Genomic DNA, 19,465 nt, shown 5'->3' on the forward strand with positions numbered 1-19,465 from the left:
TTCAGATGTAAGGGGAAGAAGTGTTGGAGGGCTTTATATGTGAGTGTGAGGAATTTTAACTGGGTTATAGAGGGTAGAGATAAGATGAGCAGCAATGTTAAGGATAGACTAAAGTGGGGAGAAGCGAGTGAGAGTTAGTCTAGAGAGGAGAAGGTTACAGTAGTCTTGGCGGAAGAGGATGGGTGCATGGATCAAAGTTTTGGTGGCCTCAAGAGCAACAAAAGGCCGGATCCAAGAAATGATACAGAGTTGGAAGGAGGAGGTGTGAAGGAAACCTAGAAACAATGAGTATAGCAGCAGCCGCCCTGCCTCCTATGTGTAATATCAGGCTGCTCCGTGGCACAGCATAGCCACTATACAGCTGTATCAGTATAAGTTGGTATCCACTTTAGCCTGGTCCTCCCATCAAAGGAGACGTGTCTGCATGCATTGTACAGGAGAGAGGGGTTTGCTAAGCTATTTCCCATTTTTCTCGCAGCCCATGGGGCACCGAAAAAAAAAGCTACATTAATTTCAATAGAAATTAGTGAATTTCACCCCGGCAATTGGATAGGATATAACGCTTGCGGCTGCAGGAAAAAACATGCACTGAAGGGTTTTTAAAAAATTTGCACTCATTTGGATATGTCCCACAGTGTTATAGTATAAGTTTTTTTCTTTTTGTAATGGAAGAGGGGGTTAGAATCAGGAAGCTGAGTGCTTGTCATGTTTTCCGGACACGCTGGACAATACCCTACAAGCAAATACAAGTGCCACTGGGGCAGTGATGGTGCCTTCCCCGGCCTTGTGTGGTGGCACTGTCGCACAATCCAAGTTATGGCATTCAAGTGTCTATGGTTCTTGCTCAATGTGAACTCGGTATTTAAAATGCAGAATTCACACTCTCAGCGACAATGGGACATCAACATCTATTTTCCCCTACACCAGTGGTCACCAACCTTAATTGGGGTGTGAGCTTCTGAAGAGCTACTAAACCTGTAGAAAAAAAATCTGTAGTGTGTACAAGTTAAGTCGTCTAGCAAATCACTTTGTAATACTGCAGGCTCATATTCTGGAGAAATGCCTTGCCTTATCAAGTTAATTAAATCCAGGCAGTGCTGGGCGGGAGTCACTTGCGTCAACGCTATGGGTGGAGCCACAGGGCAGCGCATCAGGTGATTGCCGTAGCAGCTATGGCAATCATCTGACACAATTCCCCATGGCGTCGATGCCACAAGGGAGCGCGCATCAGAGGTCACTTCCTCATCGTTGGCCCAGAGCTACCGAAATTATGACCGCGAGCTACAAGTAGCTTGCGGTCATAATTTCGTTAGCTCAGAGTGAACAATGAGGAAGTGACCTCTGATGCGCGTTCCCTTGTGGCTACGGATTGGCGACTGCTGCCCTACACCATCTCTACCAGACCTACAGCAGGCAGCATAAATCTAATAGCAGCTTACATTTTAGAGACAATAAAAAAAGGAAAATATTTACACAACTGGATACAATCAGTAATAAAATTAGCCTGGGTATTATTAACTATTAAGAGATAGACAAAGAAGTTAGAGGGCCCTGCTCAGACGTTTACAATCTACAGCAGTGTTTTTCAATGACAATTTTGTAGTACACCCAGCAAGTCATGTTTTCAGGATTTCTGTCTGTAGAAACAGGTGGGATAATTTCTGACGCAGCAAAACAGGTTAACTCATCTGTGTATGATAAAAGAAATGTAGCAATTCACTAGGAACTATGGCCATTCCTGAGACAACTCATGAGCAATAAATATGAGACACTTGTAATTAGTGGATGGATATGTTGCGTTCCAATGAACACTGGTTTAGCTCACAAAATGGCTATCTGCACTTTTAAATAGAGATGTACGGTTAGGTTTTACTGAAAACCGAACACCCCCGAACTCTGGAGTTCCAAACCGAATCGAGTCCTGTCTCGGATCGCTTTTGGGGTTATAAGTAGACCAGAATCCTGGCTCGGTTCTGCTGTAAGTTCAGAACTCTGATTTAAAAAGCGAAACTCGGAGATTGGATGACATATAAACAGATCCAGATTACATGATTTTAGCTGTTTTTTTAATCAATTTTAAAGAAATCCAAAACCCAAACCAAAACAGGAAAGAACGAAAACACTTGATGGTGGTTTTGCCAAAACCAAAACATGGGGGTTCGCTCATATATCTACTTTTAAAGACTAGAATTATGACAAACTCGGATCAGTTGCACAGAATTTTCACAAATGATTTTATGGACTAAAGAATGGCAATTGTAACTATTGTAATTACACTTTATGAATAAATTATTTTATGCAGCCACTTTCGGGAATAACTGAAAACAGGAGACAAATCTCATATTCCCATCATAAATGAAGACCAGCACAGTACTAAACTGTATCCATAGATATAGGTTCCAAACATTTACAAAATGTCTGCATTCAAGGAGCATATAATGTTACAACTAAACAGGTTATCTCCTCATCCCAAACAATATAAAAAAAATCATATCCAGAATTTGGCATTTGACTTGTTTAGAGAAGTTATATTCTCAAATACTCCAATGCCTAGTGAATATACTGGAACGACATTTAGTGATCACAACAATACACCAGAGGAATAAAACATGTGGCCCTCCAGCTGCTGTGAAACTACACATCCCAGCATGCCCACCATAGTTTTGCTATTAGGCATGCTAAAATTGTGGCATACTGGGATGTGTAGTTTCACAGCAGCTGGAGGGCTGCATGCCAAATACCCAGGTCATATACTTTTTTTTATTATACAACAGTGTTAATGTGCAATAAAGTTTTTCCAAGTATTAATTTACGGTAAAAAGTAAATAAGAAAAAAAAAAAAAGAGATTAAATCTAAATTCCCAATCACTCTTACCTGGTAGCTGGTAACACAAATATACTCCCAGTTTCAGTGGCACCAACTATACTCTTCTGAACATGAATGAGTGCCTGTGTATTTGCAGTGGTACTGAAGGGCCCAAATGGGCACCGCAGCAAATGTGCTAAGTCCTCACATGCTCAGAATAGGAAATTGATGGTGATGGTATACAAAACTCAGGCACATGCATTACCAGGTTCACCCCACCTCACTGCTGAGCACTGTAGCAGCCACATGCGCCCTGTTTATTAGTATAACTTAGGGGAGATCAGAACAGTATTAATCTCAATAGGAGCCATTGCCTCCCTCATCCAGGCTTCAATATAATTTATGTCTTTTGCTTGTCTTTAGCTGCAGGCAGCATAGATGAAGAGGTTTCCCCTGGCAACCAGTGGAAACAATTTGAAATACAAGCTTTGATGGGAAGCAGCAATAGCGGGAAGTATTAGGACCATCTGCGTTCGTTTAAATATTGCAGCCGAGTATATATTAAAAATTCAATTCATTATTATACAAAACATGACATAAGTCCTCCAGTTACATTAGTTTATTATGAATGTTGGATTTGTCTGTTTAAACTGATAAGACAAATTGTACATTTTGAATACACAAAGGATCAGTCAGATATCAGTTCCGGTCTATCACAGTAAAAACATCTTAGTCGGTCAGGCAAAGAGAATACAATACACTGCTCAGAAAATTGACTAACGTTTGTAGGAAAATCTAATACAAGACAAAGTAAAAGTGCTATTTTTAAAACACATACAATAAATAATAGAATACAGTGGTACCTTATAAATTATAATTTTTTTAGGTGGACTGTATGTAGAATATGCAGTAATGTAAAAATCACATATAAAATCACTATTAACCAACAAGCATAATCAAACATGTTCAGAGGAAAAGAAAAACCCATTTAAAAGTGCTTATAAAATGTACAAGGCAGAAATACACCCTTTAAGTGTATTTACGAGCTGTGAAGTTGTCGTGTTCCCAATCAATGGTAATGGGCACTACAACACCTCCTGAGTACACCTCGCTGTGAAATGTGATTTGAAGCAGAGAATCATTCTGCATCGTCAGCAACTGTACTGAAGATGAATAGAGAGCACTTATTATCAAGCGGAAACCAGATAGCCAAAAATATATCAGACGACATTTAATAAACTGGCGCAAATGAGAAATTAAAAAAAAACTTGTCTAACCCACGGCCCATAGATATGGGTTATATTGCAGAACTACAGATCCCAGCAGCCAACTGAGCAGCATCATACTCTCTGTAGTAATGGGAGAGACAAAGATTGCCTGTATTTCATTTAAGTCACGACAGGTGATGCAAAAAAGGATCAAAAGGAAAATAAATAGTATCATATGATTTATATTTATGACTATAACTTAGTTGCCTTAAATTTGGGGGCTTCCGGACTATAGACAGACAGTAAAAAGGTCGACAATGTCTAGATAGACACAAGATGTTAGACAGTCAATAGTTCGACTGGGACAAAAGGTCAACATACTAAAGATCAACATGCAAGAAGGTTGACAGGTACAAATGGTCTACAGGATCAAAAAGTCAACATGTTTTTTTTTTTTTTAGGGTTAGGCACCTACCCCGACGGTTAGGATTGGCACTTACCCCGATGGTTAGGGCTAGGCGCCAAGGGGAGGGTTAGGGTGAAGAATAGGACAAGAAAAAAAAAAATGAAATCATGTGTCGACCACTTTTGTGTCCACCTTTTGACCATTTGTACCTGTTGACCTTATTACATGTCGACCTTTAGTGTGTCGACCTATTGACCATCTTACATCTGGTGTCTATCTAGACACTGTCGACCATTTTACTGTCTATGTCTTAATCCACACCCAATTTTGGGTCAGATATTCTGATTTTTGTTTTATTTAGGGGAGATACAATTCTAAGCAAAGGCACAAAGCGCCTTCTGATATAGGCACTTCGTGGTCAGTAGCACTGTTACATTTCACTGGCATGCCAGAGTGGTGCACAGGAAAATTAGTGATGTTAGGCTACTATATTCTACTGTGATGTCCACAGCCGAACATCGCTTAATGACAAATTGCTACTATATATACATATATTTTCATAAGAAAGGTGTACATGGCATGGGATTGTTTATCACTCATTCAAGTCCTACCAGCTCTCTAAACTAAGATATTCTTTAAAATCAGTATTGCCTAATTGTGAAAGGTTATTAAAAAAGGAGAGTTATGGTAAAATTTACCCTTGTGAACTCTCTTTCTTCGAAGTCCATAGGGTCCACAGGGGAGACAATGGTGTGTAGGTGGGACCTGGAGGACCGGACGCCAACAGCAAAGCTTTTCAATCCCAGGCTGCTCCGGTCCTTACCCCTATACCCCACCCACAGCCTGAGGGCAACTCAGTTTTGTTAACAAGCCCAAGGCAGAAGCAGGATAGGAGAGAAGGAAAACTGGTACACTGAAGAATCACACTCTCAGACAAGAGACCCAGAGAAGAAACCCATAGAAGCCAGGCGCTTATGGACTTAGAAGAAAGAGAGTTAACGAAGGTAAGTTTTATCATAACTCTCCTTTTCTTCTTCAGGGTCCATAGGGCTCCACAGGGGAGACAATGGGGATGTGCCACAGCAGTTCAAGGGCGGGACGCTCCTGAGCTGAGAGGAGACCCTACGCCTGAAGGAAGCATCCTGAGAGGCAAATGTATCAAAGGCATAAACCCTAAGAAAGGTGTGGACAAAAGACTACGTGGCTGCCTTGCATAGCTGTTCAGCAGAGAAGGCACGCCGGGCTGCCCATGAGGGACCCACAGAGTGAGTAGAATGAGCAGATACTGTAGCCGGCACAGGAAGGTCAGTCTGCGTGTAAGCCTGTGAGATAGTCATGCAAATCCATCTGGCCAGAGTCTGTTAGCTGGCCATCCCTTCTTGTGGAATCCATATAGGACAAAGAGGAAGTCAGATTTTCTGATGGAAGTAGTACGGTCCACGTAGATCTTCAGAGCACAGCCCACATCCAAAGAGGACTCACCTGCCGAGAGGTCTGGTGACTGAAAGGCCGGAACAACAATTTCCTCATTTAGGTGGAAACGAGAAACCACCTTGGGAAGGAAGCCCAGGAGCGTTATAAGAACAGCCCTGTCTTGATGAAAGATTAAAAAGAGGGAGCGACATGAAAGCGCCCCTAAATCCGATACCCTACGGGCAGATGCTATAGCCAGAAGAAACAAAGTCTTCGCAGTGAGCCATTTGACATCCACTGATTCCAGGGGTTCGAATGGAGGTTCCTGAAGTGCTTGGAGCACTACTGACAAATCCCATGGAGCCACGGGAGGGACAAAGGGATGTTAAATATATAGAATACCTTGCAGGAAGGTGTGAACATGCGGTATAGGAGCAATTCTGCGCTGAAACCAGGTGGACAAAGTAGAGACCTGCACTTTCAGAGATGCTAGACGGAGGCCTAGATCCAATCCAGCCTGAAAAAAGGCAAGAATTCTAGAAACTTTAAAAACTTGAGGGTCATAGTTTCTCTGAGCACACCATTGGAAATATGCATGCCATATTCTGTGATAAAATTCTGTCTGAGGCCGGTTTACGTGCTCTGAGCACGGTTTGGACAACAGAGCTGGTACATTACTTAGCCATTAGGAGGCATGTCTCAAGAGCCAAGCCGTTAAAGACAGACAGGCTAGCTCCGGATGTAGACATGGAAGTTGAAGAGGAACGTCTATGGAGAGATTTTGAAGATAGGAGTACCAATGGCGTCTGGGCCAAGCCGGAGCTATTAACAGGACTGTGCCTCCTTCCTGCTTGAACTTTCGAGGAAGCAGAGATATTGAGGGGGGGGAAGAGATATGCCAAATGGAAGGTCCACTTCACTGACAAGGCATCCATGAAGGCTGCGTCAGGGTCCCTTGTCCTGGTTCCATACACTGGAAGTTTGTTGTTGTGTCTTGAGGCCATGAAATCCACATCCGGTAGACCCCATTTGTCCACCAGGAGCTGAAAGACTTCAGGATGTAGAGACCACTCCCCTGCATGCATGTCGTGACGGCTGAGGAAATCCACTTCCCAATTGAGAACTCCCGGGATGGCATTTGGTCCATGTGAGAATACGGGACACTTCTGCCATTGCTGCCCGACTTCGAGTGTCTCCTTGGTGATTCAGATAGCCCACTGCCGTGGCATTGTCAGACTGTACTTGTACTGGTCTGCCCTAAAGAATATTTTGAGCCAGAGTGAAAGCTCTGTAGATGGCTCGAGGTCCCAGGATGTTGATTGGTAACACTGCCTCGGCCGAAGTCCAGCAGCCCTGGAAGGAGTGCTGGCCGGTCACTGTGCCCCACCCTCGGAGGCTTGCGTCTGTGGTGAGGAAAGCCCAGTCTGGGATCCAAAAGGGGCGACCCTTGTCTAAATGGGATGTCTGTAGCCACCAGGCAAGGGACAGGCAAACCTCCAGGGGGAGGCCCATTGTCTGGGATCTGAGTAGATGGGATAGCCTGTTCCACCAGGAGAGGATCAGGTGTTGTAGGGGCCTGGAGTGAAACTGAGCGAACTCCACCATGCCGAAGGTGGACACCATTGATCCCAAGGTATGCATTGCAGAGTGAATCGGCACTCGGCTACTGCAGAGCAGTCTGCGCACTCTGTGCTGTATTATTGAGATCTTGTCTGCTGTTAGGAAGATGCTCTGAACCTGAGAGTGCAGGAGGGTTCCCAAATGTACCATTCTTTGAGAGGGTGTCAGGGAAGACTTTTTCCAGTTGATCAGCTAACTGTGCGTTTGTAGAAAGGCAATGGTTACCTGCAGATGGTGGTGAAGAATCTCTGGGGAGCTCCCCAACAGCAAGAGATTGTCCAAGTATGGGAGTAGTCTGATTCCTTGACGACGAAGAGAGGCCGCCATAAATGCCATGATCTTGGTAAAGACAGAGGGGCCGTTGAGAGGCCAAACGGCAGAGCCTGAAATTGGTAATGTTGCTGTAGTATAGAAAACCGGAGATATTGTTGATGAGAAAGTGCTATAGGTACATGTAGGTAAGCGTCTTGAATGTCCAGAGACACCATAAAATTTCCAGTCTCAATAGCTAGGATAATAGAGCGGATGGTTTCTATACAAAACCTGGGCACTCTGATAAACTTGTTCAGAGATTTGAGGTTGAGGATAGGCCGATGAGACCCACTGGGCTTATGAACTAAGCAAAAGGTAGAATAATAGCCCTTGCCTCGTTGTGGGGAGGGAACTGGAATTATTACTCCTGAATTCAGTAAAGACTGAATAGCTTTTTGGAGCAGGAGGGCCTTGCTTGGGTTCGACGGAGTTCCTGTGCAAAAGAACTGTTGGGGGGTCACCTCAGGAAGGATAGGGCATATCCGTGGGAGACTACTTCTCCTACCCAGACATCTGATGTAGTCTGATGCCAAAACTGGGCGAATTGAAGAAGTCGGCCTCCCACCCTGGGAGCCCCCAGGGAGAAGCCTGCCCCGTCAGGCTGCAGGCTTGTCCTCAGATTTGGTAGGTGGACGTCTAGTAGCCCAGGTCTGTTTGGTCCTAGGCTTGGAGGCCTTAGTTGATTCCTGATGTCTTGGAAAAGACTGACCTTTAGCTTTTCCTTGAGGATGAAAGGATGACGCTCGAGGCTTTGCATTATATGCAGAGGGCAGAAACGCTGTCTTGGAAGCTGCCAAGGTAATCACAATTTTAGCCAATTCTGGGCCAAACTGGATATCTCCAGAATAAGGCAGAGACTCCAGAGCCATTTTAGAGTCCGAATCTGCCTTCCAGGAGTGGAGCCAAACAATACGGCGGGCCACTAGCAAAGTGGCAGATACCCTGGAGGCTAGGAGAGCCGTATCCATAGCTGCTTCACCTAACTAGGAGGCTGCATCTTTAATGTGAGATATGTAGGACAGCTGTTCCCTCAAAGCATCAGAGAGAAATGTCTCTTCTAGGGCCTCTGCCCAAATCTCAATGGCTATTGCCCCAGGCCGTAACCCTAGCAGGACGAGTAAAGAGAATATATAGACTTATGACAAACATCTATCCTTCTATCCATAGTTTCCTTCAAGGAGGTTGCAGTATAGATGGGTAAGGTAGCATTCTTGACCAGACAGGTTACATGAGAATCTACTGCTGGGCGAATTTCCCATTTAGTGTAATCAGTAGTGGGAAGAGGGTAAAAGGAACTTAAACGTTTAGGTAACTGAAACCTTTTTGGGGCATATTCCATGCCTCGCTCATGTGATCAGATAGCGGGTCAGATTGATTGTCGTTTAAAAAGTGTCTGTTTTGCCTTAGGAGCAGGTTCTCTCTCTTCTATTTGTAGAATAGATTTTACAGCTCTCACCAGTGAAGGTATATTTAATTTAGAGGGTGGCTCCTCGTCTCCAGAGAAGGAGTCAGAGTGAGAGAGGTCTGCATCTTCTGCCTTCCCAGAGGATACATCAGAATCTGATAACTGGGTGGACTGGGAAGATAACACAGCACGCTTAGTAGGTTTACTAGGTAAAGACTTCTCTTTTTGCAGCCTTTCCACAAATACTGTAGAGGTATTTGCTAAACTCTGTACTGAGGTAGAAAGTATGTCTACCCATGCGGGAAGCAAAGGAGGAGGCAGGGAGCACCTGCTGTGGCCATCCCATAGGGGAGCTACCACGGTGATCGCTAGGTGGTTCACAATTATTGCCAGCACCTGTGAAAAGGTAGCCCAGAGTGGGTCCTGAGGAGAGGACACCAGAGCTGATGGGCCCGGGGCGGCATAACAATTTGTACAAAGACTATCTTGAATTAGGTCCTCTGGAGCTAAGCCTGCTGAGCAGGACCTACAAGACACCAGAGTATGGGCAGCAGCATCAGCCTGCTTATTATTCTTTCCTCTGCCAGACATGGCCATAAGAATAATAAAATACACAAGTGACACAGTGCAGTGAGCAACCCAGAAGTATGTGTAATATGGCACAGTGTAGTATGCAACGGCGCTAAATAGTATGTGATAGCCCTCACAGATATATGGGAGATGTGAGGTACAATGAACCCCCTATACCTTAGTATGTCAGGGTATAGTACAATAAAGGGAAACTTATAAGCTGGACAGTATAGAAAGTAGAGATCAGCGCTAGCACAAGCCACATACAAACGCAGAAAAAAACTATATAGCTGCAGTGGGCACTAAAATCAACTACACAGACCACAGTAGCTGGTAGGATATAGGCCCTCATTCAGACCCGGTCGCAAGACTGTGCAAAGACGCGGGTCCCCGCAAGCGGGGATCCACCTTACCTGTTCCCTGGATGTGGGGCTGCAGTCTGGGGTCCGGAGAGCCTGCTAGCTAGTCCCCCTTAGAGTCCCGCCGGGAGTACCTAGCCGAGGGCTGGTGTCATGGCGTCGCGGAGGGGTGATAGAGCAGCAGTGCAGCCATCCAAGGGACTGTCTCGCACTACTGCTCAGTAGTAAAAACACTAGAAATAAAAATAAATCATAAAATAAGTTTGGGCTGCTTTAAGCAGCCCCAATGTTAAAAATGGTGACACCAACGAAACTGAGTTACCCTCAGGCTGTGGGCTGGGTATGGGGGAAGGACCACAGCATCCTGGGATTGAAAAGCTTTTGCTGTTGGTGTCCGGTCCTCCAGGTCCCACCTACACCCCCCATTGTCTCCCCTGTGGAGCCCTATGGACCCTGAAGAAGAAATGTTAAACATGCAATTTAGGATGGTTTTGTCATCTCAAGCTGATCCAGAGCCATGTAGTTATGACATGCAGCCATGTGTTCTGTTATAAGATTAGATTCATACGAATGTAAAATATTGACATCCTGTAAAATAAGTAAAACTGGTAAGATGCAAAAGTGCAGGATATCAAAAGTGAAAATACACTGGATATTACTGGCTAATAGGGTTGCATAAAATTGGATTTAAAAAAAAAATGGATTTGATTTAAATAGGATTCTTTTATTACATTTTTTAAAATAAATGTTTAAAAATTTAAAATCTTTACTTTAAAACATTTTTTAATAAAAAAAATCCTATTTAAATCAAATAAATCAGTTTTTGATTTTTTTTTTTTAAATCCAATTTTATGCAACCCTGAATTTAATATATGGCTGCTAGAGCATTGTCCAGAACTCATATACTCATGTCCCCTCTCACATTTCTGACATTTTACTCTAGGTACACTCTTTTAGGCAATACATGGCCTAAAGACTAACATTGTTTATTCCCTGAGGTCACGGTGGTTTCCTCGTGTAGCAGTCTCTTCATCCCCGCTCTTCTCCTCTTTCCCCCGCTTGCTCTTCTTGTGCTTGTGCCTTCGGTGGGTCTCTCTGTCTTCACTGTCCTGTTTCCTGAATTCCAGAAATCATTATTACCCTATTATCAACATATTACATATTACTGTACATTAAGGAGGTCATGATGCAAAAAAATAAAATAAGTGCTTGTGAAAATAAAGCTCATTGATAGCATTCTGCTTTGGGTAGACAGACTGCTTCTAATTGTACAGTAAAGGTCAGCAAATCCTATATCTGGTCAGCTGCACAGCAATATCTTCCGAGAATTGCTGTGCATCCTCAATAAAACTACTACAGCAGTTGTTTCACAATCACAAGCATGTACAAGCCCAGGAGAGCATTTTCTAAAACCTGTATTTAGGGACTCCACCTGTTTTTCATATAGGAGCACAGGTGTTTCCCTGGATCCACCTCCTCTCTGCTTCCTTTACAAGTTGGAGCACCACAAGGCTCAGTCCTAGGTCCTCTGCCCTTCCCTATCTTTATCAATATTCTTGAAAACCTAATAAACTCATTAGGATTTCAGTATCATCTGCATACAGATGATACACATATTTACTTATCCTCTCCAGATACCACACTCTCTTTAATGGCCCATGTCTGTCTTTCTTCTATTTCATCTTGGATATCCTCTCACCACCTTAAACTTGGAGGGAGATATAATAAAGCTTGGAGAGAGATAAAACTGTGAGAGATAAAGCACCAAACAATCAGCGAATAATATTCCCACCAGTCAGCAGAAGTTTCCTTCCACATATCTATATCTCTATTGAAAACACAACAATCAAACCTCTTTCCCAAGCCCTCTGCCTATGTGTCATCCTTGACTCTGTGTTCCCCACATTCAATCTGTTTCCAAATTCTGTTACAAACATCTAAGAAATAATATAAGAATAAATAAACGCTTATCTCACACAAGACACTGCAAAACTTTAATTTGTGCACTCATTATCTCCCACATGGCACTAGTCTTCATAATGGTATTCCCCTAAACAGACTATCACCACTACAATCTATTCTGAATATAGCGGCTATACTGATTCTTTTGCTGCTGCTCCCCTCTGTCAGTCCCTAAATTGGCTGTCTGTATTTTATTGTATCTTATCGATCCAGTAAAACGTTTGCTAGCATACAAAACACTACAACTAAATACATCACTTATTTCAAAATCTCTCTCAGCTCAATCCCTCCGCTCTTCCAAAGATCTGCGTCTCTCATTTACACTCATTACCTTCTACCATTCAGGACTTTTTCCAGGCTGCACCCACTCTGTGGAATGCCCACCCTCGCACAACAAAACTGTCCTCTAGTGTCCAAATCCCCAAGCATTCCCTGAAAACTCACCTCTTCAGGCAAGCTTATCAAATTCCAGGACTAACCACATAACCTTTATAAGCTATTCTATCCAATTACCACCCATCTACACTGTACACACATAACTTGCTTATGTTCTCTTTCTACAATCACAGAACCTACTGACCCCAGGCCAACATTACTATGTGACTGGATCATATATCCCATAAAGGACATTTGCAATCTGGTTGGACCATTTACAATATGTAGCACTTATTCTCCTGTATCAAATTCCTATTTCCCTCTAGATTGTAAGCTTGTGAGCAGGGCCCTCTCACCTCTTTGTCTGTCTGTTATTACCCAGTCTTGTTTTATTACCAATTGTAAAGGGCGACAGAATATGTTAGTGCTATATAAATTAATGTTAGTAAATAAATTCACATTTCTAGCACTGCAGTCATGAGAATAATAAAATTATAACACATCACATGTAAGTGAAGCTTACTTTGGTGGCGGTTTCTTTATTGCAGGAGATTGTCTGCGGTGAAAGAATAAGTAATTATGTTAAATATACAAAATTTTACAATTTAAACAAACAACACTCAGATTGGTATCATACGTGGCTCTGGCTGCCATGATGTCTGCATCCATAGGAAGAGAACCTACCGCCGAGACTTGTGCTTGCTGCTCTCCTCTTTCTCTCTTTGTCGATGCTCGCCACTGAGTTTATCTTCTCTCTCCCAGGGGCGCTCACGACTTCGCATATACTTGCGATCGTAGTCATAACTTTTCCCCCGGCTGTAATTTGTGTAACGATCACTTTCACTTGTATGGTGAACATAAGCAGATCAGACATTCAGTTAAGATGAAGGAAGCAATGCAATTTACTTTCCACAACAAACAAATGGGTCTCAGAGGGAGTGCAAAATACTGCAGGACACCAGAAAGTGCGTAAATAATGAGTCGCTTCTTTTACACTCAGCAGAAAGGAGATCAAAGTGTAGAAAGACCTTTTTATATACAATAACATTTTAAAATTCCAAAATAAAATAATCTCATGCTGGTGATTTGTTCCAAACAGGATGATTTATTTTGTGACTCCTTTGCTGCTATATCCATTCTGGAATCGGTATGAAATACCGCCGGCCGCATGGTCATTTATAGACGCCTGTCATTTAACCCACGCTGGGATAAAGCAGTCGGGAAGTCGGCTGTCGGGATCACGTCAGCTGGTTTCCCGATTGCATCCCATCCACTCTATTGCAAAGGGGAGAGATGAGGCAGAATCCTCAGGGATTGTGAAAGTTTCAAAAGAAAAACAGATCCTCTTAGTGTGAGATGTCAGAAAATAGTCACTGATGCCCCTTTATATGTTTAATACATATTGTACCAGTTTTGTGTGTGAGTGGTTCTCTTATACAGTATGTAATTTACCAATTACTAGTGGAATATTTTATGAGTATACTGCACTGCTGCATCTGTTGGCGCTGTAAACTTGCTTGTATGAATTTTGTTTCATATCCTGATTTGTTTGATAACCCATTCTTGTTCCATAAATCACAGGTGCCTCACATAACTACACTACACTGCTGGTAACATTTAAATATGTGGTTTGGCAAATCCCCTCACACTTTAAAGTTGTTATGACTGAAATGCATTGTTCTGTGTTAAAATGAGTGCCCTCATAGACTACAGGTTGGTTCATACTTGCCATCTCTCCTGGAATGTCCAAGAGTATCTCTCTTGAATTTTGGAGAATTCTCCCAGACTCCAAGGAGAGTAGACCAACCTTCTAGATTTCACCCACTTCCCCCGTGAAGTGGGTGCTTTTTGATCTTAAAGGCCTTATTGGTGGTAAATTCAATATTGAGCCCCACTGCTCTGTGTGATTCCACCATTACAGAGCTGTGCAGCAGATGGTTGAGCTGTGATAATACAACATGACTCCCCCCTGAACATCCAACTTGAACTCCCCCTTCACTTATGTCCCAGAAGAGAGGTATGTATTGGTGGCAAGTATTTTTTTGCCTGATTTATTTAATCTTCAGCACATCAGTAGGTAACTCTTTCTAAAGAACACAATAGGCCTGATTCTAGTTAAATGCATCTAAAAAAAAGCATAAGACTGCAACTATAGATATGTCCTCACTTGTCTTTGCTGCAGTCGCACCAAACAGCCCCTTGTGGCGCGCCTGGTCCTGCGAGACTCTGCTAGTGCCGAGCGTCTTTTTTGCAGAAAATATGTCTAAGTCGCAATGCAATGTGACTAGGAGGCACCAGGAGACGTTGCTGATTAATTTGATATGTGACACTTGTATATCTGTGTACGACGAGATGCAGTCAGCATTCAGAATCCCGACGGTCAGAATGCCGGTGGCAGGATTCCGACGGATCAGAATGTCGACAGGGGGAGAATTATGCTCGGTACACACTGGCAGATATATTGGCCGATCAATTGATCGGCCAGTATATTGTGTGCCCGTCGGCCAGTGTGTGCCAGTGATATGTCTGTGAAAGACATAGGGCCTGATTCAGACCCGCTCGCGAGCGCTGAGCGCTCACCAGCGGGTCAATGTTGGCCCAGTGCGCATGCGCACGAACGCCTACCATCTGGGGCCGGCCCCACTGACATCACAAGTGATGTCAGTAGGAGTGCTTTCGGCTCTGTTTGAGCCGAAAGCATTCTAGGGCTTGTGGCAACGAGACCCTACCACAAGGGTCTCGTCGCAAGCCCGATGGTCGCGATGGTCTTGACCATCGCGACCATTTTCCTGGCCGCTCGCTATAGCTGTGGGTGGTCACCCACAGCTATGCGAGCGGCCAGGAGGCCGCTCTAAAAATCAAGAAGGACGGCCCTGATTCAGAACGAGCGCTCTGTTAGAGCGTCCGGCTCTGAATCAGGGCCATAGTTCACAGACATATCGCGTTGGGTGTGCAACACAGCCGATGGCAGATATATCTGCAGATTATATCTGTCTATCGTGCTGTGTGTACAGGCGGTCAGCCGACCACCCGTACACTTGCAGCGGAGGCCGCGGGGAGAGGGTCGCGGCACGAACCCCGGCCAGATGACAGATAATGATTGTTCAGTGTGTATGTACAACCATCATCTGCAGATATATCTGCAAATCAGTCGGTCTGCAGATATATCTGTTCAGTGTGTACCCAGCTTTAGGGATAAGCCGATCAATTTATCGGCCAATATATCTGCTGCCCATTGGCCAGTGTGTACCAGTGATATGTCTGTGAATGACGTCGTTCACAGATATAATGCATCTGCTGTGCTGCAGAGCCGATGGCAGATATATCTCCAGATATATCTGGCCATCGGCCAGTGTGTACGGGCACACTTGCAGCAAAGGCCACGAGGAGGGAGGAGGACATGCCCCTGACCCACCCCCGGCTGCCAGGACCCGCGGCCAGAAGCAGATGATGGCCGTTCAGTGTGTATGAATGATCATCATCTGCAGATATATCTGTATAGTGTGTACCCAGCATTAGACTGCAGGATGGGACTGTTAGGTTTAGGCTGCAGGGTAAAGGTAACGAGGCGAGACGATGTCTAGTGTGTACCGACCTCATAAGCGACGGGCCCGGCAGGGTGCTGGCATAGACGGATGCATACACACTCGCAGATGCCAGCAGCGACTGCCTCGTTAACGATGTCGCCCGTTCGACCTGCATTCAAATCCGCCGGGCGATGATGTTGGCAACATGCAGGAGCGCGCATCGTCAACGACATTGAGGGTACACACTAGACGATATGCCCGATATGTCGTCCGATCTAGCCAGATCGGACGACATATCATTTAGTGTGTACCCGGCATTAGAGTTAGACTGCGTGAGGGGTGAGTTAGGCTTAGGGTGAGGGTTAGCCTAAAAATACTTAACGAAATTCGCCACCATTTTCACTGTTGGGATCCCACTGACTGCCGGGATGCTGTACCCAACCCGTGTGCGACTAAGTCTCTCAATCGGCATGCAAAGTGCTAGGATGCAAAGGCAGCAGCTTTTTTCCACACCAAGTTCCAATTAAAGTCTCAGTCGCACAGATATACAAGTGTCACATATCAAATGAATATGCACAGTCTCCTGGTGCATCCTAGTTGCATCACATTTTGGCCAAAAAAACGCCAGGCGTTAGAAGAGTCTCGCGGGACCAGGTGGCTCACTCACGCCAGGCATATCGCACTTCATGGCATATTGAGGCTAGATGAGAAAGGACACAACTGCATGTTTTGGCTACACTGTAAACTACATCAATTCATTAAACAAGGAAGACTTACATTTTGTAGTTATTAGAGTTCTGGTTCCTGACTCTGTCCAGCTCTCGATCCCGTTGTCTTCTTGGTGTCCAGTTATGTCCCCTAAGGCTATTGGTTCCTTTGCTTATTGTGGTCACCCAAGAGCTTGGAGTATTGGAGACAGGATGGTAATTCATCATACCTGGCCCTGTAATGATATAACCACAATAATTCTGGTTTTACTAACTCATAACTATCAACATTAAACTTCAACATAATTGTACAAAAAGTTGAGAGAAAGCACATACGCCTATATTATATTGAGTAACTAAAATGTTATCCAAACAATCTTAGTATGTGAATGACCCCTATGCTGTCTACACAGATGTCAGCATGGAGGAGTCAACAGATGTCTATGCCAGGCTACTACCCCAAAACTCTTGTTGAATTTGATTCGGTTTAGAACAAAACTCAAGAAAATACCTGCATGGCAGGAGCTCTCAACTCCAGTCCGCAAGCATCACCAACAGGTCATGTTTTGTGGATGTCTTTAATCATGCACAGGTGAGTTAAACTATTTTGCTGGGTGAGTAATTATCCCATCTGCTTCCACAGACAGAAATCCTCAAAACATGACCTGTTGGAGGAGTGAGTTTAAGTTTTGGTCGTATCAGCAATTCAGCTGTGAAATTGTATTCATTTTAAAAACCTACTGTAAAATGTGTAAAGCTGGATATTATAATTTGTATAATAAAAAAGAAAAATGAGGTAACAAAGTTAAATCATCACTTGTCCTGGATGATTAAAAACAGTATAGACAAGTTTATTATGAAAGTATCTATTGATAGCAGATTGCAAACATCACTCCTATGAGTAAATTAGCTTAAACATTGAAAAGGTCTAAACATATTAGGATACATTATTCATCGAATCATTTTCTACTGTCAAACATACAGGCTATATGCTATAGCCCAATATCAGATTTATTTATTTTTTCTCCATTGTTTGGTAAGCAAACATTAAATACAAAACCAGGTTTGGCTAAAACGACAGACAAAATGATTAAAAATATATTCGAATGCTTGAATAAGCTTGAGAAGATATAAGCACACTGTTTTTTATTTTGGTACAGTACTAGTTAGAGCTGGTTTTTGTTGATAGTTTGTATTGGTTGAGGTCAGTTGCCAATCATTATTTGGTTAGCCTATTAGCTGCCCCGTCGAGGCGGGGTTTAGCATTTGTATTTTAAGGCTGGAGGGGGAGTTAACTGCCTCTTGCCATTTTGAGATCAGAGTGACAAGTACCTTTTGTGATCTGTGTGATAAGTACCAGTCAAAACAGTTTATCAGTTTACAGCTTTCTCTATATTTTCTTTCCCTTTCACTCAGCCTTTGTCTCTTTCCTCCTAATCTTTTTCACCCTTTTTTCTTTTCTTTCCATTCCCTTTTTTCCTCATTACTGTCTGCTATAATCCCCAGACCTCCCACTCCCCCCTTTATTTACTTACAATGCCCCGTCCCCGTCGTAATGCCCCCCTCCCCGCCGCCTTGCTGAAGCGGCCAGACCATTAACGGTCGCCGCAGCCTCTCCCCTTGCCCGGGGTGCGCGCCTGACTTCAGTGCGCGCGGGCCCCCTCCTCACACCCGCCGCTGCGGCCGCAGCGGCGGGGAGCAATGGCGCTTACCTCCCACCCGCCCCTTCGCCATCCGGTCTCCGGTCTTGGTTGGCGAGGAGTGCGGAGAGCGCACCCAGCACTCCCCGCCAGATCGCTCCGCCGGGCACTAGCACCATTTTAGATGCTGAGGAGGTTTTAACCTCCTCAGATTCCCCCCTCTCTGTCTCAGGGACTGGAGGTTTAAGGTTTACCACAGCGCCTAGGGCGCAGGGCTATGATAGGATCCAAGATAGCGGGCCCGCAGATTTATTTCACCAACCCCCTTTCAACCAATTCCCTAGGCCGTTTGCACAGCAGGATAGAGCTACCCCTTATGGGGGCTCTTGGCCCAGATTGCTGGCTCCAATGTCAACCCCCCCACCTGCTGCGGGGCAGCAGTTCTTGAATCATGGGCCTGCCCCGCCCCGCCCCCACCCCTCCATTTGGTTTTTCACCTTACTTCAGCCAGGGTTTATATCAGCAGTCAATCCCAAACCAGTTCATGGGTCCGAGCCGGCAATTTTATACCACCTCATACGCGCAAGCGCCGGGGTTTTTTTCCCCAGCAGTTCATGACCACCCCAGGCAATTTTGTACCCATGCACCAACAGGTTCTTTTTAATCCCGGGCAGCACGCACGCCTGCAGCTGGTGCGGCAATCCCCCCTTCCGCATTTCCTCCACCTACGCAGCCCCCATTAACTCCCCCGCCACGGAGCGCACCCCCCGCGCCTGTTGCTGTATGTCCACCATCGGCTCCCGTTGCTAATGCAAATGTCTCGAGCCCGCAGGTTACATTAATTCTGCCGTTGGCATCTGAGTCATCAAGGGATGTCGTCTCTGATGTAAGCGCGGTGGGCACACTGCACAACGAGAGTCAAGCCTCCTCCTCTAAGCATGCCCCCGAGGTCCCGTCGGCGTCTGGATCAGGTGAGATGACCATTGCAGTTCCTTCAATTGCGCAGCTATCACACTCTGATGAGTCTTCAGACTCCTCTAGTTCTGGGGAGAGGCCGCGCAAGCTCATGAAATACTTTGTGCAGCAGTTGAAGGGTAAGGGCAAGAGTCCCAAGAGAGCGGGTAGTATAGCGGCCAGCTCGGCTCCAGACGCTTC

At 44.6% G+C, this 19,465-nt stretch overlaps 1 protein-coding gene across 1 annotated transcript in view; it reads right to left on the reverse strand.

Annotated features, from left to right (window-relative positions):
* Positions 1 to 11,085: 11,085 nt before the first annotated feature.
* The window catches only part of LOC148507866 (uncharacterized), an 80,004-nt gene continuing 71,624 nt past the window's right edge, over positions 11,086 to 19,465 (reverse strand). The window contains exons 14-17 of the mRNA XM_088445522.1: positions 16,741 to 16,906; positions 13,121 to 13,279; positions 12,960 to 12,992; positions 11,086 to 11,215 (exon numbers count right to left, since the gene is read on the reverse strand). Coding sequence (XP_088301648.1) covers positions 11,086 to 11,215; positions 12,960 to 12,992; positions 13,121 to 13,279; positions 16,741 to 16,906 — 488 coding nt within the window. The remainder of the gene's footprint in view (positions 11,216 to 12,959; positions 12,993 to 13,120; positions 13,280 to 16,740; positions 16,907 to 19,465) is intronic.

Source organism: Taudactylus pleione, unplaced genomic scaffold (genome assembly GCF_031769625.1).
Source record: "Taudactylus pleione unplaced genomic scaffold, aTauple2 ptg000381l, whole genome shotgun sequence".
Classification (NCBI taxonomy): domain Eukaryota; kingdom Metazoa; phylum Chordata; class Amphibia; order Anura; family Myobatrachidae; genus Taudactylus; species Taudactylus pleione.